This window comes from Hemiscyllium ocellatum, chromosome 36, assembly GCF_020745735.1.
Source record: "Hemiscyllium ocellatum isolate sHemOce1 chromosome 36, sHemOce1.pat.X.cur, whole genome shotgun sequence".
NCBI classification, from domain to species: Eukaryota; Metazoa; Chordata; class Chondrichthyes; order Orectolobiformes; family Hemiscylliidae; genus Hemiscyllium; species Hemiscyllium ocellatum.
In genome coordinates, this window is record NC_083436.1 from 8295864 (window position 1) to 8318498 (window position 22635).

A 22635-nucleotide genomic window follows, 5' to 3' on the forward strand; every position below is an offset into this window, starting at 1 on the left:
CACGCTGTTGACATCACTTTGTTTTGTAAACCAATTATCAAGCCAAATGAGCTGGATGAACTAATCACGACAATTTGGTTACATTGGAAATTTTTCTTAGAGGTGACAAAGTAAGTGCAAGAAAGCATAGCTTTTAAAATTTCTAATCTAGTTCAATCCTCATGCCCATCAATAACATTTGACATTCAACAGATTTGAAAAGTCGAAGATGACAGCACAGAAAATATTTCTATTCCATACCTGATATCTTGTTGGTTGATTCATAATGCTGTTGAAACTTTGTGTTTCTGAAATCCTTAGATTTGACTGTGCAAAAAGATTCAGCTATGAAAATGGAATACACGTCTTTAATATGACAGATTCTTATAGCACAGAAGAAGAACAATTGACCCATCATTCAACATTTTCTGGCTTTTTGAAAGGGCCATCCAATGAGTTCCATTACCCCACTCTCTGCCCATCCCTGCAGTTGTATTTTAGCTCCTTTTTCAGGTACCCCACCATTTGAAAATTACTATTCAACTTACTTTCATTGTCCTTTCAGATAATGCATTCATGGTCATATAACATTACATTAATAAATTCTTCACATCATTCCCATTCTGCTCTGAAGTTGTAACATTTATGTATCTGTGTAAGAGGTTTATGTATTCAATTACCTCTTCAGGAACTTGACTGCATTATATAGTGTAATACTGTAACCATCCAGAATGTGCACTGCATGGTTGGAGTTGTCACATGCTTCATATGAAGTGTTAAACTGAAGCCCCGTATGCTCTCTCGAGTGGAGGTAAAATATTTCGTTGCACAATTACACCCATTTGTGGAATAGAGCCCAAGATGGCGGTGCCGAAGTAGGCAGCATCCAGGCTCAGCCCAGGGTTTGTCCTTCCCATCCTCTTCCCTTGCTCTTCTTTTTAAAAGTCTTTAAAATGTTTTTTTTCCAAACTTACCCTGTGAAGAGAGCAATGGTGACAACGGCACTGGAGCATTGGAGCAGCTGAGGGCCCAGTGCAGGATGGTCAGCAGGCCCAGAGCGGGGCAGGATGGTCAGCAGGCCCAGAACGGGATGGGACGGTCAGCAGGCCCAGTGCAGGGCGGGACGGTCAGCAGGCCCAGAGTGGAGAGTGATGGTCAGCAGGCCTAGTGTAGGGCAGGACGGTCAGCAGGCCCAGAGTGGAGAGTGATGGTCAGCAGGCCCAGTGTAGGGCAGGACGGTCAGCAGGCCCAGAGTGGAGAGTGATGGTCAGCAGGCCCAGTGTAGGGCAGGACGGTCAGCAGGCCCAGAGTGGAGAGTGATGGTCAGCAGGCCCAGTGTAGGGCAGGACGGTCAGCAGGCCCAGAGCGGAGAGTGATGGTCAGCAGGCCCAGTGTAGGGCAGGACGGTCAGCAGGCCCAGAGCGGAGAGTGATGGTCAGCAGGCCCAGAGCAGAGAAGGACAGTCAGCAGGCCCAGAGCAGAGATGGACGGTCGGCAGGCCCAGAGCATAACGGGGCGGTCAGCAGGCCCAGAGTGGAGCGGGACTGTCAGCAGGTCCAGAGTGGAGCGGGACTGTCAGCAGGTCCAGAGCAGAGTGGGATTGCCACCAGCTGGCGGGTCCAGAATGGAATGGAGCAGCTGGCAGGCTGGGGGACTGGTCTAGATGCAATCAATGTGCTGGGGGCCCAGGAGCAGGACAGCGGTGTGGTCAGCCTGTCACAGATAGCGGTCAGTGAGTTGTGAGCCCAGTTGGGGTCAGCCCAGCAAGGGATAGAGTGAGACCACATGTGGAAAGGCCTCCTCGTGAAGCTACTGGAGGTTATAGAAGGACTGTAATGTTTATCTTTTGACTTTATTTCTTTATTTTCCTAATTTATACCATGAAGAATCCTCCTTCTGTGTGTAATCTATTTTAGCACCTAAGATTTGTACCGAGATACTTTGTACCTAAGATGATGCCTTGTGTTGCAACTTTGTACACTTTTCAATGTACTCCTGTACTTTTTTACTTGAGTACATATGACAACAAAACCTAGTTATAGAGTCATACAGCACGGAAACAGACCCTTCAGTCCAGCCAATCCATACTGACATAATCCCAAACTAAACTAGTCCCACCTGTCTTCACTCAGTCCACGTCCCTCCAAACATTTCTTATTCACGTCCTTATCCAAACGTCTTTTAAATGTTGTAACTGTACCCATATCCACCACTTCCTCTGGAAGTTTATTTCACACATGAACTACGCTCTTTCTAACACTAATTTGTTTCCCTGTGTGTCGTGATTATGATTTATCCTAAAGCTAATAACTAGAATACTGATTACTTCATTATCCATTGTTGTTTGTGGAAGCTTCCTCAGCACCAACTTTCTGCCGTATTTCTTACACCTCAACAGTGATGACATTTTATCAGCACTTAATTAGCTGTAAAGCACTTTAGAACATCAGAAGGTAATCAAAGATGCAATATAAATACAAGTCTTTTTAAACTGTTGACATGCATACCCTAGATTTTGAATTCAACATTCCAATCTCTACATCTCTCTTCAATCTTTTCCTTCTGCATTTGAATAGATCAATGAGACAGTTTTTGATTTTTAGTATTAAACTAATGCACGATTTTGGAGTAGGCACAAGACTGAACGGAGGGGGTAAGGTTTTCCCATGGTCAAAGTAGAAAAGCCATAGCTTTGATCGAGCAAATTTCCATTCCACATCTGCATCATCCTAAGGGAAAAAGAGACATAAAAGACATAGTCAGATTGGCAGTAATAACAAAATGCTAATAACAAGGTCAATAAAAAATCATTTTAAAAGTTCAGATTCCTATTAGAACAAATACATTTACTTGGTGAAATTATTTAAAAATAAAATTGTTGGCATTTTAAATTAAATGTTCCTCTACAATAAAACTTAGTCATAGAGTCGTACAGCTTGGAAACAGACCCTTCAGTCTAACAAGTCCATGCCAACCATAATCCCAAACTAACCTAGTCCCACATGTCTTCACTCAACCCATGTCACTCCAAATATTTCTTATTCGTGCCCTAACCCAAATATCATCACACTGCTTGATGACCACAACTCTGTGTAATTCTGATTCATTCTCCTCTCAAATGTGACCTTTTCTCCCATTTGCCACCACTACTCTTCCTCATCATCACTGGTTCTTTACATACCCAACTGTTGCAACTCCATTGCCCCAATCCTTACCACTTTATCTCCCCAGTGTCAAATCTCCACTACGACCACCACTTCAGCGTTGCTCATTGTGTGCAATTCTGATCTCCTTCCTATCAGAAGGATATTGTGAAACTTGTAAATCTTTTCTGAACTATTTCAAGGATGTTGCCAGGGTTGGGGGATTTGAGCTGTAGGGAGAGGCTGAATAGGATGGGGCTGTTTTCCCTGGAGCATCGGAAGCTGACAGGTGACCTTACAGAGGCTTATAAAATCATGAGGGCCATGGATAGGATAAATAGACAAAGTCTTTTCCCTGGGGTGGGGGAGTCCAGAACTAGAGGGCATAGGTTTAAGGTAAGAGGGGAAAGATATAAAAGAGACTTAAGGGGCAGCTTTTTCATGCAGAGGATGGTACGTGTATGCAATGAGCTGCCAGAGGAAGTGGTGGAGGCTGGTACAATTGCAACATTTAAAAGGCATTTGGATGGGTATATGAATAGGAAGGGTTTGGAGGGATATGGGCCAGGTGCTGGCAGATGGGACTAGATTGGGTTGGAATATCTGGTCGGCATGGACAAGTTGGATCAAAGGGTGTATTTCCATGCACTCTATAACTCTAATCACTTTAGTTTCCATGGTTACATCTACCCAACCCCCAATTACTATTGCTTATGTCTCCAATATTTACACCTCCGTCTCCTAGCAACTGTCACCACTCTCCAAGATCACCACCACTTCATTTCCTAAATATTATTGTTTTCTTTGATTGGCACCATCCTACATCCGATTTTCCTGCTCTTTGGATGCTGTGCTTTTCCAACACTACTCTGATCTAAACTCTGGTTTCCAGCATCTGCAGTCCTCACTTTTGCCTACCATCCTACATCCAGTCAGTTGCAAATGCAGTTTTCAGCCACCCTGTCAATCATTGCATAGCAATACCTCGATTCCTGGAACTTCACTCCCTCTGATTACTACTTCTTCCTTCCCCAGTCACCACACTCCAATCTCATAATTCCCATACACTGCTCTAACAATCACTATTTCCTTTTCCAATTGGTTGTTCTTTAATTAGTGATCATCATTGTTATGAGCCCATTGTTATGAGCCCAGTTGACATTACTGAATGAATCAGATTCCACACTGAAATCTGACTTGATAGATTATATTTTGCTTTTTTTTAATTTAAAAAGGTGATCTTTCACTGAAACATAAACATACAATGCTCAGATTTGATTTTAACAATAAAATAGAAGTTTATTACACAAAAAATAGAATATCATACTATTTATATAAGAAAATTTGGAAAATTTCAAAACAGAATAAAAATAAAACTTTCAGTATTGAAACACTGGAGAGAATTCTCTTTTTTATTCTATCTTTAGGATCAACTTAACTGTTTCTTTCAATTTCTTGTCTTAAGAGTTTGATAGCCTATTTCTTGATTATTTATACAACTAAACCTAGACTTTCTCAACTTTGAATAATCCCTTTATGATTCCAGCCAAACATATAGGTCAGGTACTTCCAAACTAAAATTCTTAAACTGAGCTAACCTATTTGTTAACTGTTCTGTATTTTCTCCTTTCTTCAGAAAAACTTGTTGCTTACATCTAACTTCAACTAGACATTCTGTGAACAAAACTAAAAGCGTTTCAACCTAAGGCTGTTTCCTAAGCAAAAACAAAATGAAATTCACAATTTTTCTCACTGAAAACAAGTTATTGCTCTTTCCTAATTATTCTGTCTGCTCATACCACTTTCCCAAGGCAAATATATCTCCATTTTCATCCAGTCTCTCCATCTCATGTTTTTTAAAAAAAACATGGGTCCTGAAATAAGTCAAACATCCCTCATACATACAGTCCAAAATACACATGCCATTAGATCAAAATCCAAACCTAGAATCAATAATATTTACAGATGTATGTAAATCATTCACCTTACATCACATCATCACTCTATCTCCCTGATTGATGCCAGTTTCTCACTTCCATTGGACCTACTTTCTTTTCGTCTAACTGTATGATATTGAGGTTGTCTGAATGCAGTAGTATCCAAATGAGACACAGTCTCAGTTTGAACTGCACTTCCATTAACGTAATCAGGCAGATTTGCACGCACTTCTTTGATTTGTTTAAAACCAGCGGACATGTTGCTAGTTTTGAGATGGCTGTAAATTAAACAAATTAAGTGAGAGTGTGGGGTGAGGGGAATTGGACCACTTGATTCAGTTCATAATGTGCATCAAACTGAATCATACAATTTACTGTAATAGGTGGTGCTTGTCAGAAGAAGCGGGTGAATACACATTGTTGATTGCATCTTTCAATGCAGCTAGGTCTGAGAATATGTTACAATGAAGGGCTTTTGCCCGAAACATTGATTTTCCTGCTCTTCGGATGCTGCCTGACCTGCTGTGCTTTTCCAGCACCACTCTAATCTCGACTCTAATCTCCTGCATCTGCAGTACCCACTTCTGCCTGCCTGAGAATATGTTATACTGACTTTGTGTAAGTCAGGGACAGAATTCCCATCTATACTGACTCTGATATACAAATGGAACTTCAATGATGATGAATATAATTGCTCTGATGTTAACAGGGAACTGTGGAGCTCGTACAGGAAACCCAAATAGCTGAAGAAACCACAAGGCCATAGATGTGGAGACTATTCCAATGTTAAATAGAGGCCTCATTAACATATGGCTGCCCTAGTCTTGAAACTGGTAGGCCAGTGGACATTGGGACAACAGCCAGGAATCATTGGGGCAGTTCTCTGCTTCATGAAAGGAGCATCAGTAATTGGGTAGTTGGGGTGGTCAACATTTTGAAAGTAAATGTGGGAGGCTCAAAAATCACTTGTAGGCCATGCAAGGAAATGGCCTACAAGGAAATGTAATTATTTAACTTAATTAATTAACCTACCTTGTTACCTAATCAACGATTTGTATAAAAAGAGCTCTCTGTTTTGGGGAGTTGTCATGTTCCACTTTGACCAACTGATGGGAGACATATAACTTAGACTTCCCACAGTTCAGTTTAAATACAAGTCACAGCACCTATTATATCACCATTTGCTTTCGTATGTAAATTAAAATATGCCTTGAGAGAGTTTTGTTCATGACCTGATTTCTGTAGTCTAAAATCTAAAAGAGTGGGCAGAATGACATGTTGCCCAAACCTGATATTTCAATATTACTCGCCCAAATCTTCTCCATCTTGTCACAGTGGTTAAAACCGAGGCTAATATTTGCATAGTATCTAAAGTATTAAAGCACACAGTACATCCTACCTCAATTTCTTGATATGAGCTATTGATCATGGCAATCAGCATGTTGAGCAAGACCACCACCATAGTGACGTTGTATATTCCATATAAAACATATCCAATATTCTCAATGAATTTGTGGTCATATTTGAGGACAACAGAAGATACTTCAGACAAACCAAAGATTGACCAGAATAGTGTCTTGAAACTTTCTTCAACTCTGAGGAAGGCAATAGTTTTAAATTTATGATGTTCACATGTAACAGCATACTTTGTTAAACTATTAATAATTTAAAATACTTCTGTAAAGGTAAAATCTGATTGTAACACTACATTATTGGCCGAGAGGAATATTTTTAAATAAAATTAATTAACGTATAGCTTCTATTAAAATTGTTTACAATTTAGCTTTTTGATCAATTTATTTTTGTTTTCTATCCTTATGTAATCCCTACAAATTTATTTCCCTCAAGTACAATTCAATTTCCTTTCGAAATCATTGATTTTCTCCACTTCCACCACCCTTGTAGGCAGTAAGTTCTAGTCACTTACACACAGTGTAAAAAAATGTTCCTCCTCACATTCACTTGCATGACTTGTCTGAAACCTTTTATCTGTATGCTATTCCTTACAGCATCAGTTAGTGGAAACTGCTGTTCTCTGGGCGGGTTATCTAAACATGTAGTAATCATGTGCACCTCTATCAAAGCTCTTCTCAATTTTCCCTACTAAAAAGAGAACAGTCTCAAATTCCCTAGTCTAACATTTGTAATCATTTCCCTCAAAACTGTATAAATTCCCTTTGCATACTCCTATGACTGTTTTCTCATTATCATGCTTTAACTTTGTCCAAAAAGACTCAGTACATTTCCAGCATCTAGTTCCATTCTAACAAGTCTCTCATTTGCAAAAAATGTCACTCCACTTTCTGCCTTAACTTTCTGATTCATCTTTCATGCTCATCAACTTTATTCTTAAAACTGCTTGCATTCATCTAAGAAAAATGTTAATATTTAATACCCTGTTCCCTGTTTGTTAATGATTTTTAAGTGTGCAACATTGAATACATTTGAATGTGCTTTGAAATGTCCATTAGTTATGTCTAAATGCAAATTTTGTTTTAATCCAGTCTATTTTTGCCTTCTGTACACCTCTTCATTGTTTTCTTCTCTTCTTTCCAGATTCAATATGGAAATTATATTTCACTTAGAAGACAGAATGTAAATTCTCTCCGAGATCACCAATGATATCTTTATGAAATGAGTAACTAGGAGGTGCACAAGAATGAATCAGATTCATTTGTTCTGTTATCCTTTTTTCTCCATAATTGGTTTCTGTTCAGTACCATGCTGTGATAACAAAACTGAGAACATAAGTTTTCATTGTGGGAAACCAAACATGTTAAATATCAAATATATATGTTGAATGCTGGAATCTAGGGATATTATGATAACTTTTCTCTCAAGCAAGTTTCCATGTACATAAATCAGTCAATATTAGTCCACAGGTACAAAAAGTAATCTTAAAGGCTAATGAAATGTTAGCATTTACTTTAAGAACGTGTGCACTAAAAGAGACTTATGTTTTAGTTGTGCATAGTTTTGGTCAGACCCATCTGGAGGACCATGCTTAGTTTTGGGCACTGAACTACAGAAAATATATATTGGTTTTAATAGTACAACACAGATTCACCAAACTAATATCAGATTTTAAAGGACTATATGAGGACTCTCTGCATAAACCTAACTTGGAAATGGCTAGTAATTTTTTTCTTTCTTGCTTTTCCCAGGTGATTATATTGTTGTTAGTGGACTGGGGATATAGAGTGATGGGTGAGCAATAAGGGAGAGGTCATCATGTTGAATTGCATCTTCCAGAATCCGAGAAATTGCATACGAGTCTGAAAGGCTTAACACTTGATTAGGTTCAGGGACCAACACGCATTGCGATGAGGTAATGAGGTCTTGGTCAGAGTAAAGAAGGAGCTTGTAGGAGACACATCGGAAACTGATATATTTCTAACATTCTTTGGAGCAATATAGACCATATTCATGTGATCTGTAAATAGACCAAAATGTGGCTATCCTCATCCATGCTGTACCACTTTAGGTTTGAAGAAGGAGCCCAAACACACACACACACACACACACACACACAAATAGTGGGAGTGAGATACTTTGTGGCAGTAACAGTTAATATTATTCTAGTGGAGGCAAAAGGAGCACTCCAATTCTTTTGGTTTTCCACAAAAGTAATTTTTCATTTAACTTTTTGTCTGTTTCTTTCCTTTGACCTTCAGGTTTTACTGAGTGGAGCAGCAATGACCCATGAGCTGCACAGTAGGGAAACAAAATTTGCACTCTATGTCATCTGCATTAATAAATGAGGCTGCTAGGCAAGTTAAAATAGGATAAAGTAGGAACAGACAATGTAAAGTTCAATGCCACAGGTATAAGACTATTTCCACCAAGCAGAAGGGGTGAAATTTATCTCACTCTGCATCTCTAAATGTCCTTGGAATGCAGACACTAATGTCATTAACACTGTAAACTGTCATTTTGCTGAGCAACAGAAACATTATGTTATAAAATGGGTTCTGTTTTCCCTTTTAAGTAATCAGATTTATCAGAAGGTCAAGAATTTGGCAGTACCACAAGAAATACATTGGTGTAGCATTTTAAAGCACCTGCATATTGCACCATAAAGTATTAAGAAGTGTAATCGATTTCTGAACCCCAGTACGTTTTCCACTTATAATCTGCATCCCTGTACATGTGTAGCAAGTAGATGTTCAGTACAACTTCATTTGAAAATCAGAGTGAAATTCACCTTTCCCCCTAATATTTCTATTGAACTTGAAGCAGTTGATTTGGAGTGACATTGATGGTTTGCTAAAAACAGTTCCTGCACCTGCCTTCTCAAACACAATTAGTGTGTGGTCCTGGGAAACGAAGGAAGGGGAGAAAGCTAGCAGGAATATTATTATGTTCTAAAATACTTAATAAATTATCAAAGTTTGTACTCACGTTGTGAAGGCTGGATTTACTTTTGCACCAAGATAGTAGGAATACAGGATAAACATCCCAATCATGAAAGCAAGAAATACCATAATAAAAATGACCATGAATTTGAATATGTCTTTCACTGTCCTTCCAAGGGAAATTTGTAATGGACCAAAACTTTCATTTGCAGGCAGAATATAAGCGATTCGTGAAAAACTAAGAACAACAGCTATTGCATAGAGGCCTTCCGATATGATCTGAGGATCAGAAGGAACCCATCTATCTCTGGCTAAAAAGACAAGAGAAAAATTGTTAGCAGAAGAATTATTATATGTTGTTCCCCTGTTTGAAATAATTGCAAAATTTATCCCTTTAAAGAAACTAGAATAACTACTGCATCACATTCCAAATATCATATGCATATACAAAGTAATGAATTGATAAAACCTGGTGTGTGGTCAAATAGAGAAAAATGACATAAAATACTGGGAATAGAAACAGAGTTAGTGTTTCAAGCAAATGAATTTTCATCAGTTCTGGCCAGGCCATCAATGTAAAATGTCAACCTTTTCATTCTTTCTCCACAGATGCTGACTGACTGAGTATTTGAAATATTTTCTTTCTTTAATTTCATTTTTATTTTTGAGAGAATAATGGTTATGTAAAAACAGGGAACAAACAGCCAGACAAAACAGGGGAAACTTGTCAGAAACTGGCTAGTATCTGCTTAATTTGAAGAGCTATAGAAAGAGGGGAAATATATGAAGAGTATCAGGGAGATTAATATGATGGTTTTAGGTTATAGTAAGGTCACTGATTGCTCCCATAAATGGACCTTTGAACTGAAGTACTCCCAATAACTCAATCTCTAGGTAAATTTAGTGAACCCTTAACAATGTGCTCAGCTTTTCTGGAATATATCTTGTTCTGCCCTTGGTTTCCTCAGCTTTGAGGAACAAAATAATATACAATGTCAGACTGCAACTAATCAGATCAATGGGAATCAGTACTGACAGTAATGCTTAAAGTAATTAAGTCAATTGTCCATGGTCTATGGTCTTAAAAATGTCAAAGTATAAAAGGTGTTTTTTATGGCCCTAATCTCAGCATAAAATACATTCATGAAAAATACTTGCTCTCTTTTTCCATGATAAAATGCTATTACAGATCTTCAGATTTGTACCTCAGAATGGCTTCAGCAATAACTATTGAAGAGAAGAAAGCAAATCTCTGTTCAAAATCCATTGAGGATAAATTGGATCAAAGGACATTCTTCCCATGTCTAAATTGCCCATACTGTCCAGGAATGTGCAGGCTAAATGGTTTAGCCTTGGAAAACGCAGGGTTACAGGAACAGGGTAGTGGTGTGGGTGTGGATGGGATGCTTTTCGGATGGTCTCAATGGGTTGAATGGCTTGCTTGCACCCTATAGGGATTCTATGATTCTGAGTTTTGATAACAAATATGCCCAGGTTAAAATATAGTCTAAACGCAAGAGAGTGTTTGAGCTCTTAGCTTGGGCTATCTGGACCTTATTGTGCTTCTTTAATGAATGTTGCATTTAATTACAGTTGCAAGAGTTATAATTATGGTGTGAAATTTACAATTAGATCTCACTGGGTGCTGAACTTTGCTTGGAAGTTGGTTATGGATCCTCATAAATCCTCTTTAAGACTCCGAGGTCAATTGTCCAATTTTTATTCCTCTTGAGTGAAACTGCACATTTAAAGCAATGATTTCAGAGATGGGAGACAGATCTTGCTATAAAGCTTATTCATACACTATTCATGTTCTTGCCAATATTTTGTATTTCTACTTGCTGTATTTAGAAAGACGTTTGCACTTCAATTTTCTACGTAACCATAAGGAATTTCCTGAAATCATTACACAATTCAAAGTAGATCATAAAAAATGCAAAATACTGCAGATGCTGGAATAAAAGCAAAAAGTGCTATAGAAACTCAGTAGGTCTGGCAGCATTTTTGGAGAAAAATACAGAGTTAACATTTGGAGTCCAGTATGACTCTTCATCAGAACTTGAAGTAGGCTATTCTCCCTTTCTATTCTCAGCACGTGTGACTATTTTCCTGTGGCTGCAAAGTATACTTTCATTTCCAATCCCAGGATCAATTGCTGAAGGTGGCCATCAAAGGTTATTCACTCCATCTTATTAAAGCAGCTATTTCCAATGTGTGCTTAGAACACAAAGTGAATTGAGAACAGAATATTGCAGCATTTATATTCTAATTTGTAATATTTTCTCTATAATAGATTTCCATAATTCATACTCAACACTTGTGATTTCTCCATTCATGACTCTTTGAATACATATCAGATAGCTGCCAAATTTAATTTACTTTATCGAAATGTTATCTCTTTAAAAGCATATTAAGTTTATTTTAGAAACTTATTGTTGTTTCCTAATTATAAAGCAAGCAGATTACATAGAGATTGACTGACTGATTTCTGAATTGGTTAACTTGAAACTGACAAGCAGGTAATTGAAAAAGTGAAGCAGCAGCTTTGAGAGGCCCAATAATATACATTCACTGATTGTGTAACAGTGAAGAAATACTCCGTTCATGCAGTTCTTTTCAATGAATCTTGAAGAAAATAAAAGAGTTGCATTGATACAGCACTGTTCTAGACGATCAGATGTCCCTTACAGTCGATAAGATACTTGTAAGGTTGTCCATGATTGTGATGCAAGAATTGCAGCAGTCAAATTGTACAAATTAAGTGACCCCTGACAGCGTAATGATCAGAAATTGTTGTAGTGACTGGAATAAGGTGAGCCAGGTGGACCTCATATATTATGAGTTCCTTGATTGGGGCTACTAACTATAATAATTGGGAATCCTCAGGTGAGGAAGAAGATGAACATTTGAGGCCCTCCTGTGGAAGGTGGCATTGTCAGAACAGATGTGATGAGAGGGAGAAAGTGGGAAAATGGAATGGAGTTCTTACAGGAAACAGAGTGTAAGAATGAGAGTTGAGGTAATTGTGGGAGTTGGTAGGTTTGCAGTGGATACTGACTGTCAGCCTATCGCCAGAAATGGAAACAGAGTTGTCGAGGAAGGGTAGGGAGGAGTCAGAGATGGATCAGGTAAATGTGAGAGAGGGGAGTGGAAAATGAAAGTGAAATTGATAAATGTTTCCAGTTCAGATTGAGAGTGGGAAGCAGCACCAATGATATTATTAATCTACCAGATGAAGAGTGTGGGACAGGCCTGAATAAGATTGGAACAAGGAAAGAGACGGGAATAACTGGGGCACATGAAGAAAATGAGAGAAGTTAAAGGACAAGTTGATCAAAGTGAAGACAAGCAGAGGTGGTGGTTGGGGGTGGTTCAGGAAGAGGTGGAGGGGCCTGAGACTATCCTGATAATGGATGGATGAGTTAAGGTACTGCACGATCATAGCAAAGAGGAGGCTGCTCCAGTGAACTGAAAACTTTGAAACTTACGTAAAGTGTCTGAAAAATTTGATGTAAGTAAGGAGTGTCTTGACAAGGGGAGAACAAATAGAGTGGTGGGGTAGTACTGTTAATAAGTAGTGGAATGAGGGCAGTTGTGAGAGATGGAGTCGTACCTGAGGACTGGAGAGAGATGAAAATGTAATTCCTCTCTTCAAGAAAGGAAATAGGGAAATACCCGGCAATTACAGACCAGTAAGTCTCACGTCTGTCGTCTGCAAGGTGTTAGAAAGGATTCTGAGGGATAGGATTTATGACCATCGGGAAGAGCATGGCTTGATTAAATGCAGTCAGCACAGCTTTGTGATGGGCAGGCCATGCCTCACAAACCTTAGAGTTCTTTGAGGATGTGACTAGAAAAGTTGATGAGGGTCGTGCTTGGATGTGGTGTATATGGACTTCAGCAAGGCATTTGATAAGGTTCCCCATGGTAGGCTCATTCAGAAGATCAGGAGGAATGGGATACAGGGAACGTAGCTGTCTGGATACAGAATTTGCTGGCTAACAGAAGACAGCGAATGGTAGTAGAAGGAAAATATTCTGCCTGGAAGTCAATGGTGAGTGGTGTTCCACAAGGCTCTGTCCTTGGGCCTCTACTGTTTGTAATTTTTATTAATGACTTGGATGAGGGGATTGAAGGATGGGTCAGCAAGTTTGCAGACGACACAAAGATTGGAGGTATCGTTGACAGTATAGAGGGCTGTTGTAGGCTGCAGCGGGACATTGACAGGATGCAGAGATGGGCTGAGAGGTGGCGGATGGAGTTAAACCTGGATAAATGTGAGGTGTTGCATTTTGGAAGGTTGAATTTGAAAGCTGAGTACAGGATTAAGGATAGGATTCTTGGCAGTGTAGAGGAACAGAGGGATCTTGTTGTGCAGGTACATAAATCCCTTAAAATGGCCACCCAAGTGGACAGGGTTGTTAAGAAAGCATATGGTGTTTTGGCTTTCATTAACAGGGGGGATTGAGTTTAAGAGTCATGAGATCTTGTTGCAGCTCTATAAAACTTTGGTTAGGCCACACTTGGAATACTGCATCCAGTTCTGGTCGCCCTATTATAAGAAAGATGTGGATGCTTTGGAGAGGGTTCAGAGGAGGTTTACCAGGATGCTGCCTGGACTGGAGGGCTTATCTTATGAAGAGAGGTTGACTGAACTCGGACTTTTTCCATTTGAGAAAAGGAGGAGGAGAGGGGACCTCATTGAGGTATACAAGATAATGAGAGGCATAGATAGAGTCAATAGCCAGAGATTTTTTCCCAGGGCAGAAATAACTAACACGAGGGGTCATAGTTTTAAGCTGGTTGGAGGAAAGTATAGAGGGGATGTCAGAGGTGGGTTCTTTACACAGAGAGTTGTGAGAGCATGGAATGCTTTGCCAGCAGCAGTTGTGGAGGCAGGGTCATTGGGGATATTTAAGAGACTCCTGGACATGCATATGGTCACAGAAATTTGAGGGTGCATACATGAGGATCAGTGGTCGGCACAACATTGTGGGCTGAAGGGCCTGTTCTGTGCTGTACTGTTCTATGTTCTATGATCTAGATGTTGATGATACAGAGTCCGTTTGGGTGGAGGTGGAAAACAGCAGGGGAAAGAATACATCGGTAAGAACATTGTACAGACCCTCAAAGAGTAGTCACTCATTGGGAAAAGCTATTTATCAATAAATAATAGGAGAGTGTTTAAAAAAAACAATAATTATGAGTGACTTTAATTATCAAGTTGACTGAGTCAATCAGATTAGAAAGGATAGCAACAACGATGAATTGATAGAATGCATTCAGTATAGTTTCCAAGAGTAATATGTTATGGAGTCAACGAAAGAGCAGGCTGTCTTGGATTTGACAATGGGTCATGAGTCGGGTTTAATAAATAACCTCTCCTAGGAAGTAGTGATCATAACATGATAGAATTTAATAGCCAGTTTGAGAGTGAAAAACTTGGATCGGACACAACTGTGTTTTAAATAAAGGAAATTATAATGAGGAGAGAGTTAACTAAACTGAACTGGGCAGATATATTAGCAGAAATGACAAGTAGTAGCAAACATTGAAGGAGCTAATTCATGACTCTCAGCAAAAATACATCCCAGTAAGGAGGAAAGATTCTAAGAGAGGAATAAACCAACAATGACTAACCAAGAAAGTTAAAGACAGCATTAAGTTGAAAGAAAATGTACATAGGAAGTTAAAGCCAGTGATAGCCCCAAAGGCTCAAATACATTCAGAATCCAGCAAAGGAGGACTAAAAGGGCAAAAAGGACAGAGAAAATAAACGACAAGGGCAAACTAGTGAGGAATATAAAAACTGATAATAACAATTTTAAATATATAAAAAGGGAGAAGTCAAAGTGGACATTGGGCCCTTAGAAAACGAATGGTGAGGCAGTTTGGAGGAACTAAGGAAATGGCAAAGAAATTAAAATAGATATTTTGCATCAGTCATTATGATGGAAAATACTTTGAACATTCATACTACAAACATACTAAACAATATGATGGAGGAATTAAATACCATCACTATCACTAAAGAAGTAGTATAAACAAACTAATGGAGCTAAAGGCAGAAATGTCCCCTGGTCCTGATGGCTTGTATCCTAGGATCCTAAAAGAGGAAGCTATTGAGATGGTGGATCATTTGTGGATGTGGGCATCATTGGCTAGCCAGAATTTATTGCCTGTCCCAAGTTGCCCTTGAGAAGGTGCTGGTGAGCTGCTTTCTTTATCTGCTGCAGTTCACCTGCTATGGGTTGACCCATAATGCCATTAGGAAGGGAATTTCAGGATTTTGACTCAGTGACACTGAAGGAATGATATATTTCTAAGTCAGGATAGTGAGTGACTTGGAGGCGAACTTGAAGATGGTGGTGTTCTCATGTATCTGCTGCCCTTGTCCTTCTAGATGGACGTGGTTATGGGTTTGGAAGGTGATGCATTGGTTGTCATTTTTCAAAGTTCCTTGGATTCTGGAGAAGTACAAGAGGATTGGAAACTGCTAATGTGAACTCCCACCCCCAATCAAAACAGGAAAGAAAGGAAAAGGCAGTTAACTAAAGATTGATTAGCCTAACATCTATTGTTGGAAAAGTATTGGTTTCAATTAGTAAACAAGCAATAGCAGAAAATTTGGAAAATCATAATCCAATCAATCAGAATCAGTTTCATGAAAGGGAAATCATGTCTAATTTATTAGAATTTTTCAAGCAAGTCTCAACCAGAGTGGATAGAGGGGAAACAGTAGATGTGTTGTATTTGGACTTCAACAAGGTACCTCATAAAAGGTTAACTCATAAGGTACGAGGTCATATATTTGCATGGGTAGAAACTTGGCACATGAACAGGAAACAGTGAGTAGGGATAAGGGGTTCTTTTTCACAATGTCAACTTTTAACCAGTGAGCATTTACTGTGGAAAAGGATATGGAAGACATAGGAAGTGGCGAAATAGATGGTGACACCTTGCAAAATGTCCATATTTCAGAGGAGGAAGTGCTGGGTGTCTTGAAATGCATAAAGGTGAATAAATCCTCAGGACCTGATCAGGTGTACCCTAGAACTCTGTGGGAAGCTGGGGAAGTTATTGCTGGGCTTCTTGCTGAGATATTTGTATCATCGATAGTCACAGGTGTAGTGCCGGAAGACTGGAGGTTGGCAAACATGGTGCCACTGTTTAAGAAGGGTGGTAAGGACAATCCAGGGAACTATAGACCAGTAAGCCTGATGTCAGTGGCGGGCAAGTTGTTGGAGGGAATCCTGAGGGACAGGATGTACATGTATTTGGAAAGGCAAGGACTGATTTGGGATAGTCAACATGGCTTTGTGCGTGGGAAATCCTGTCTCACAAACTCAATTGAGTTTTTTGAAGAAGTAACAAAGAGAATTGATGAGGGCAGAATGGTAGATGTAATCTATATGGACTTCAGTAAGGTGTTCGACAAGGTTCCCCATGGGAGACCGGTTAGCAAGGTTAGATCTCACAGAATAAAGGGAGAACTAGCCATTTGGAAAATCTAGGACCAGAGGGCATAATCTTAGAATTAAGAGGTGCTAACGTAAGACTGAGATGATAAGGAATTTTTTCTCAGCAGTTTGGGAGTCTTTGGAACATGTTACCACAGAGACCTTGGGCACAGAGTCCTTCTATATATTTAAGGCTGAGATAGATTCTTGATCAGTCGAGGAATCAAGGGTTATGGGGCGAGGGCAGGAATGTGGACCTGAGGAAGGTTGGATCAGCCATGATCCTATTGAATGGTGGAACAGACTGGGGAGTTGAATGGCCTAATCCTGTTCCTATTTCTTATGGTCCACATAGGACCCAAAGGCAAAAGTGACCCATAGCTGACATACAATATTTTAAATGACCAGGTTATTTACCTACTCAGAACTGGATTCTCTCCTGCTATCTCCAATTTGAACCTAAATTAAGTACGAATGTCATGAACTTTTGAAAAGTGGAGGTTTCTTATGTCATTTTAGTTGAGGCAGGAGAAAAAAACCTGCCAGAACTTACCTCCAGGCTGAAGCAGGTCAGCAGTTAGAAAGACAAAGAGGTTATAGAGTCATAAAGTCATAGAGTCATACAACATGGAAACAGACCGTTCCATCCAACTAGTCCACACTGACCATGTTCCTAAACTAAACCAATCCCACCTATGATTGGCCCATATTCCTCCAAACATTTCCTAGTCATGTCCACATCCAAATGTCTTCTAAATGTTGAAATTGTACCAGCATCCACCATTTCCTCTCGCAATTCAATCTGCACATGAATCACCCTGTGTAAAAAAAAGTTCCCCCTCTGGTCCTTTTTATAACTTTCTCCTCTCACCTTAAAGTTATGCCCTCTAATTTTGAACTCCGAGGGAAAAGGCCCTTGCTATTCACCTTATCCATGTCCTCATAATTTTCACATTTTTTTGAACTGTGCAAATTTCAAACAGAGAAAAAAAAAATCCCTCTCCAGATTGACACTCAACAAATACATGGAGGTCTCTGTGTGAATAAAAATCTCTCCTTCTTTGCATTCTTTTTTGCCTTTGTGTATTTTCTTTTGGACTATAAAGTTCCAAAACATGATTTAAAATAAAAATTTTCTGCTTCTGATATATAATAACCATAAGAAATCCACAAGAAAAGTCTGCAACTTAAGAGCAGCTTAAGGTCCACACTTCTCTTGTTGCACCATTGCATTTTGTATCCTTTCTCCAATGGATATTGTTATAGACCAGGCCAGATGTCCTGAAAATGTTTTAAGAAGGTAGCCCAGACCCTAACTTTTATTTTGTTTTCAGCAGATGTGATGTGTACATTGCAGAAGTGATGCAGCTGATCAAACCATTTAGCTTTAAATTTTTTCAAACATTACAGATGAAACACGAACAAAGGTAAACAGAATTTAGAATAACTTAACTTATTTGATAACCCAACCGGACATGATATTGCAACTGAACAAAGCTGTTTCAATCCCTGCAACATCCCACAAGCACATCCCTTGACAAAAGGTAAATTCAAACACAGGTTCTGACAGGCAGGTGTTTTCAGTCAGAAAGTTCAGGCAAGACCTTGATTAAAACATGGAACCTCTTTTCACTGTAGCTGCTTCTCTAGGTCCCTAGCAGTTTTTGCCTGCCTGCTAATACTAAACCGAACTGGAAGAAAAACCTGAACTGGGAGAACTGGCCACTCTCCTGCCATAGTTCAAAGTAACCATTTCTAGACAAATATACACTTGTGCCTTTATGACCCCTCTTGGAAAATGTCCAAGGATAACATGACCTTGTTACTGGGACAGCATCGTCACAATATACAAAACTCTCCATTATGGATCAGAATTCCCCATTTAGTATCTCTTGTGATCTCTGAAACTTTTTCCACATCATACACCTGAAAGCTGGCAACTGCTCCTATACTCATCTTGTCTGGTCCGGGGGATTTGGATTTGTGGCAGTGACATGAGGAATTTGCACATATTTATTCTAAAACACCTTTATGATTAGATTACTTATAGTGTGGAAACAGGCTCTTCGGCCCAACAAGTCCACACTTACCTCCGAAGAGTAACCCACCCAGACCCATTCCCCTACATTTACCCCTTCCCATAACACTAAATGGGCAATTTAGCATGGCCATTTCACCTAACCTGCACATTTTTGGACTGTGGGAGGAAATCGGAGCACCTGGAGGGAACCCACGCAGACACAGGGAGAATGTGCAAACTTGACACAGACAGCCTGTGGCAGGAATTGAACCCGGGTCTCTGGCGCTGTGAGGCAGCAGTGCTAACCACTGTGCCACCGTGCTGCCTCATCACTGTGCCACCGTGCCAACAAAACATCAGAAGGAGCTTCAGTGGAACGATTATCAAACAAACGTTTGCCCAGACATTGAATGCACGGCTGAAAAGATGGTTCAGGAGTGAGGGTTTTAGATTCCTGGGACACTGGGAAGCCTTGCGGGAGAGTGTGAGGTGTGGTAAGGAAATGGCTCCTGTAAAGCCAGGTACAATGTACCTCAACAAAACTGGGACTGAGTTCCTTGCAGGGCATATTGCTTAGGCTATTGGGAAGGCTTTAAAGTAACATGGCAGAAATATGGGTACCAAGGGAGAATGGCAAAGGAGACCAGGAGTCACAAAATACTTAAAGAGACAACTGGCACAAACATAGACAACAAGTTAATAGGTGAAAGCAAAGTAAGGAAGGGAAAAAAATGAAGTCGAAATCAGGGTTGCTCTGCATGTTTGTGAATTTATGAAGCATAATAAATAAGACTGGGCAGTTGCAGGTACAGATTGCCATGTGGAATTTTGATGTTATGATGACAAGAAACCTGGCTCCAGATGGGCAAGACTATGCGTTAAATATTCCTGGGTACAGAAATTCAAGAAAGATAGAATAGGAAGGAAATGAAGAGGAGTAGTACTAGTTATGGAGAGCTGGAGAAACAGGATGTCTTAGACGATCCAAGCGCAGAGTCAATTTGGCTAGAACTAAAGGACAAAAAGGGGACAAGCGCTTGCGGAAATGCTATGAAATAATCCTTGGAAATGTAAGTACACAAATTAAACGATTTACCAAAATTTACTTACGGGTGACATGGTGGTTCAGTGGTTAGCACTGCTGCTCACAGCACCAGGAACCCGGGTTCGATTCCAGCCTTGGGCAATTGTCTGTATGGAGTTTGCACATTCTCCCCATGTCTGTGTGGGTTTCCTCCAGGTGCTCTGGTTTCTTCCCACAATCCAAACACGTGCATATTAGGTGAATTGGCCGTGCTAAATTGTCCATAGCATTCAGGGATGTATCAGTTAGGTAAATGTAGAGTAATAGAGTATGGATATGTGGCTGGGAGGGTTACTCTTCGGAAGATCGGTGTGAACTTGTTGGGCCGAAGGGCCTTTTTCCACACTTTATGGATTCTACACCTTCGATTCTATACCTACTTGCTGGGACAATGACTCATACTGTACATGACTCCTCCCAACAAATACACCCACAACAACTCTTTCATACCTGTATTCACCTTCCATCGCCCTCATGCCCACTCACCCAGTATCTACTATGGAACCACAATATACTACCTATAGTATATAGGGAAGATTTTCAGATGCTCATGAAAATGTCAAATTAAGCAAACAGCCTCTTCAAAAACTTGATTCTTTTAGGAGCCCATATAAAAATAAACACAGTTATCCAAAACCCCTTCAAAACCATAAAACACATTACTCATTATGTCTGGCTTATTCTCTGCCACAACAGACTCCGTAAATACAACCAAGAAATTTTGCATCAAAAATCTTTACTCACTCATGCAACAGACCATGAATGGACAGACACAGTACAACAAGCCATAGATATTAGACAGCGACAAACGCAGACAATGAAAAAACTAGACCTGCAGAAAAACCTAGACAAACTTACACAAAGTAACTACACTGACAACACAGAAGCATGGATAAAAAACTTTTCTGACCGACCCCTAACAGACACTGAAAAAAACATCTTAGTAAGAGGGTTAAATTACAGCTGCCAGGATGTGGCCAAGAAAGATTTCTTAGCAGCATTAGAAACAACACTAAAAGACAACCAATCCATAGAAGAAACCCATCAGAGAGGTCGTCACACCAACATTAAACAGAAAAAAGAAAGGTTACACACTCAATACACAAGAAAGGAAAGCATTGGAAAGACTAAAAAAAAACATTGTTATCCTACCTGCAGACAAAGTACGCTTGACAGTCATTCTAAATCGAAGAGACTACATTGACAAAGCAAACGCACTACTTACAGATACCAACACTTACCAACAAGTGGCGATAGACCCGACCCCACAACTAGAGAACCAAATCACAGCGCTACTCAAAAAACTTCAGAAATCTGGACAAATAAATAAGAGCAACTTCCAAAAAATGAAACCAGATGGATCCAACACACCACGCTTCTACAGATTACCCAAAATTCACAGACCAGGAGCCTCTCTCAGATCCATAGTCTCGCTACCTGGAACACCAACTTGCAGATTGGCCAAGGAACTACACAAAAGACTAAAATACTTAGCAGAAGGCTCACACTACTCCATCCACGCCACCCAAGAATTCCTGAAGACCAAAGACACCAAGATAGAAGAGGATGAAATAATAGTCTCCTTTGATATAACAGCCCTGTTCACATCAATCAACATTAACCTGGCCAAGGAAACATTGACTACACTATTAGAAGACCCAAAGACACACACACCAAACACCACCAACTTCATCAACAAGGAGAATATAATCACACTAGTGGACCTATGCCTTACCACCCACTTCACCTTCAACAACAAAGCCTACAGACAAACCAATGGAACACCCATGGGATCTCCAATATCAGAGTTCTTAGCAGAGGCCGTAATGCAGTGACTCGAACAAGCAGCTCTACCAACCATCCAACCCAAACTTTGGGTCTGTTACATGGATGACACCTTTGACATCACTAAACGAAACAAGTTAGAGGAAACCTTCAAGACCATCAATAATACCCTTACTGGCATAAAATTCACTAAAGAGGAGGAAAACAACAACAAACTGCCATTCCTAGATGTCACAGTAGAGCGAACAGCCAATGGGGAACTTCAAACCAACGTCTACAGAAAAACAACACATACGGACCAAATATTGAACTACAGAAGCAATCATTCCAACACCCACAAACGAAGCTGCATCAGAACATTATTTCAAAGAGCCAACACTCACCGCAGCACAGAGGAACTACGCAGAGCAGAGGAAAATCACCTATACCATGTATTCAAAAAGAATGGGTACCCAATGAACACAGTCCACCGATTTCTCAGCAACAAACCCAAACAAGCAGACAAAACACGTCCAGAAACCCTAGCCACTCTCCCTACATCAAAGACATCTCAGAAATGACTGCCAAACTACTCAGATCCCTTGGCATCATGGTAGCCCACAAACCCACCACCACACTAAAACAGCAGCTAATGAACTTGAAAGACCCAATACAGACAATGAGCAAAACTAAGGTCATTTACAAAATACCTTGCAAGGACTATAACAAACACTACTTTGGACAAATAGGCAGAAAACTAGCCACCAGGATACATGAACACCAACTAGCCACAAAAAGACATGACCTTTTCTCACTAGTATCCTCACATATGGATGAGGAAGGACACCACTTCGACTGGGACAACACATCCATCCTAGGACAAGCCAAACAAA

General features: G+C 39.9%; 1 protein-coding gene across 5 annotated transcripts in view; it reads right to left on the minus strand.

Moving 5' to 3' along the window:
• Positions 1–22635, minus strand: part of LOC132833221 (short transient receptor potential channel 3) — a 101446-nt gene that overhangs the window by 16502 nt on the left and 62309 nt on the right. For 3 of the 5 annotated variants that reach the window (XM_060851312.1, XM_060851311.1, XM_060851309.1), the window contains 4 exons: positions 9461–9725; positions 6459–6654; positions 2487–2708; positions 241–324 (listed from right to left, as the gene is read on the minus strand). In XM_060851312.1, the coding sequence (XP_060707295.1) occupies positions 241–324; positions 2487–2708; positions 6459–6654; positions 9461–9725 (767 nt within the window). The remainder of the gene's footprint in view (positions 1–240; positions 325–2486; positions 2709–6458; positions 6655–9460; positions 9726–22635) is intronic. The other 2 variants (XM_060851308.1, XM_060851313.1) reach the window with 2 other exon arrangements.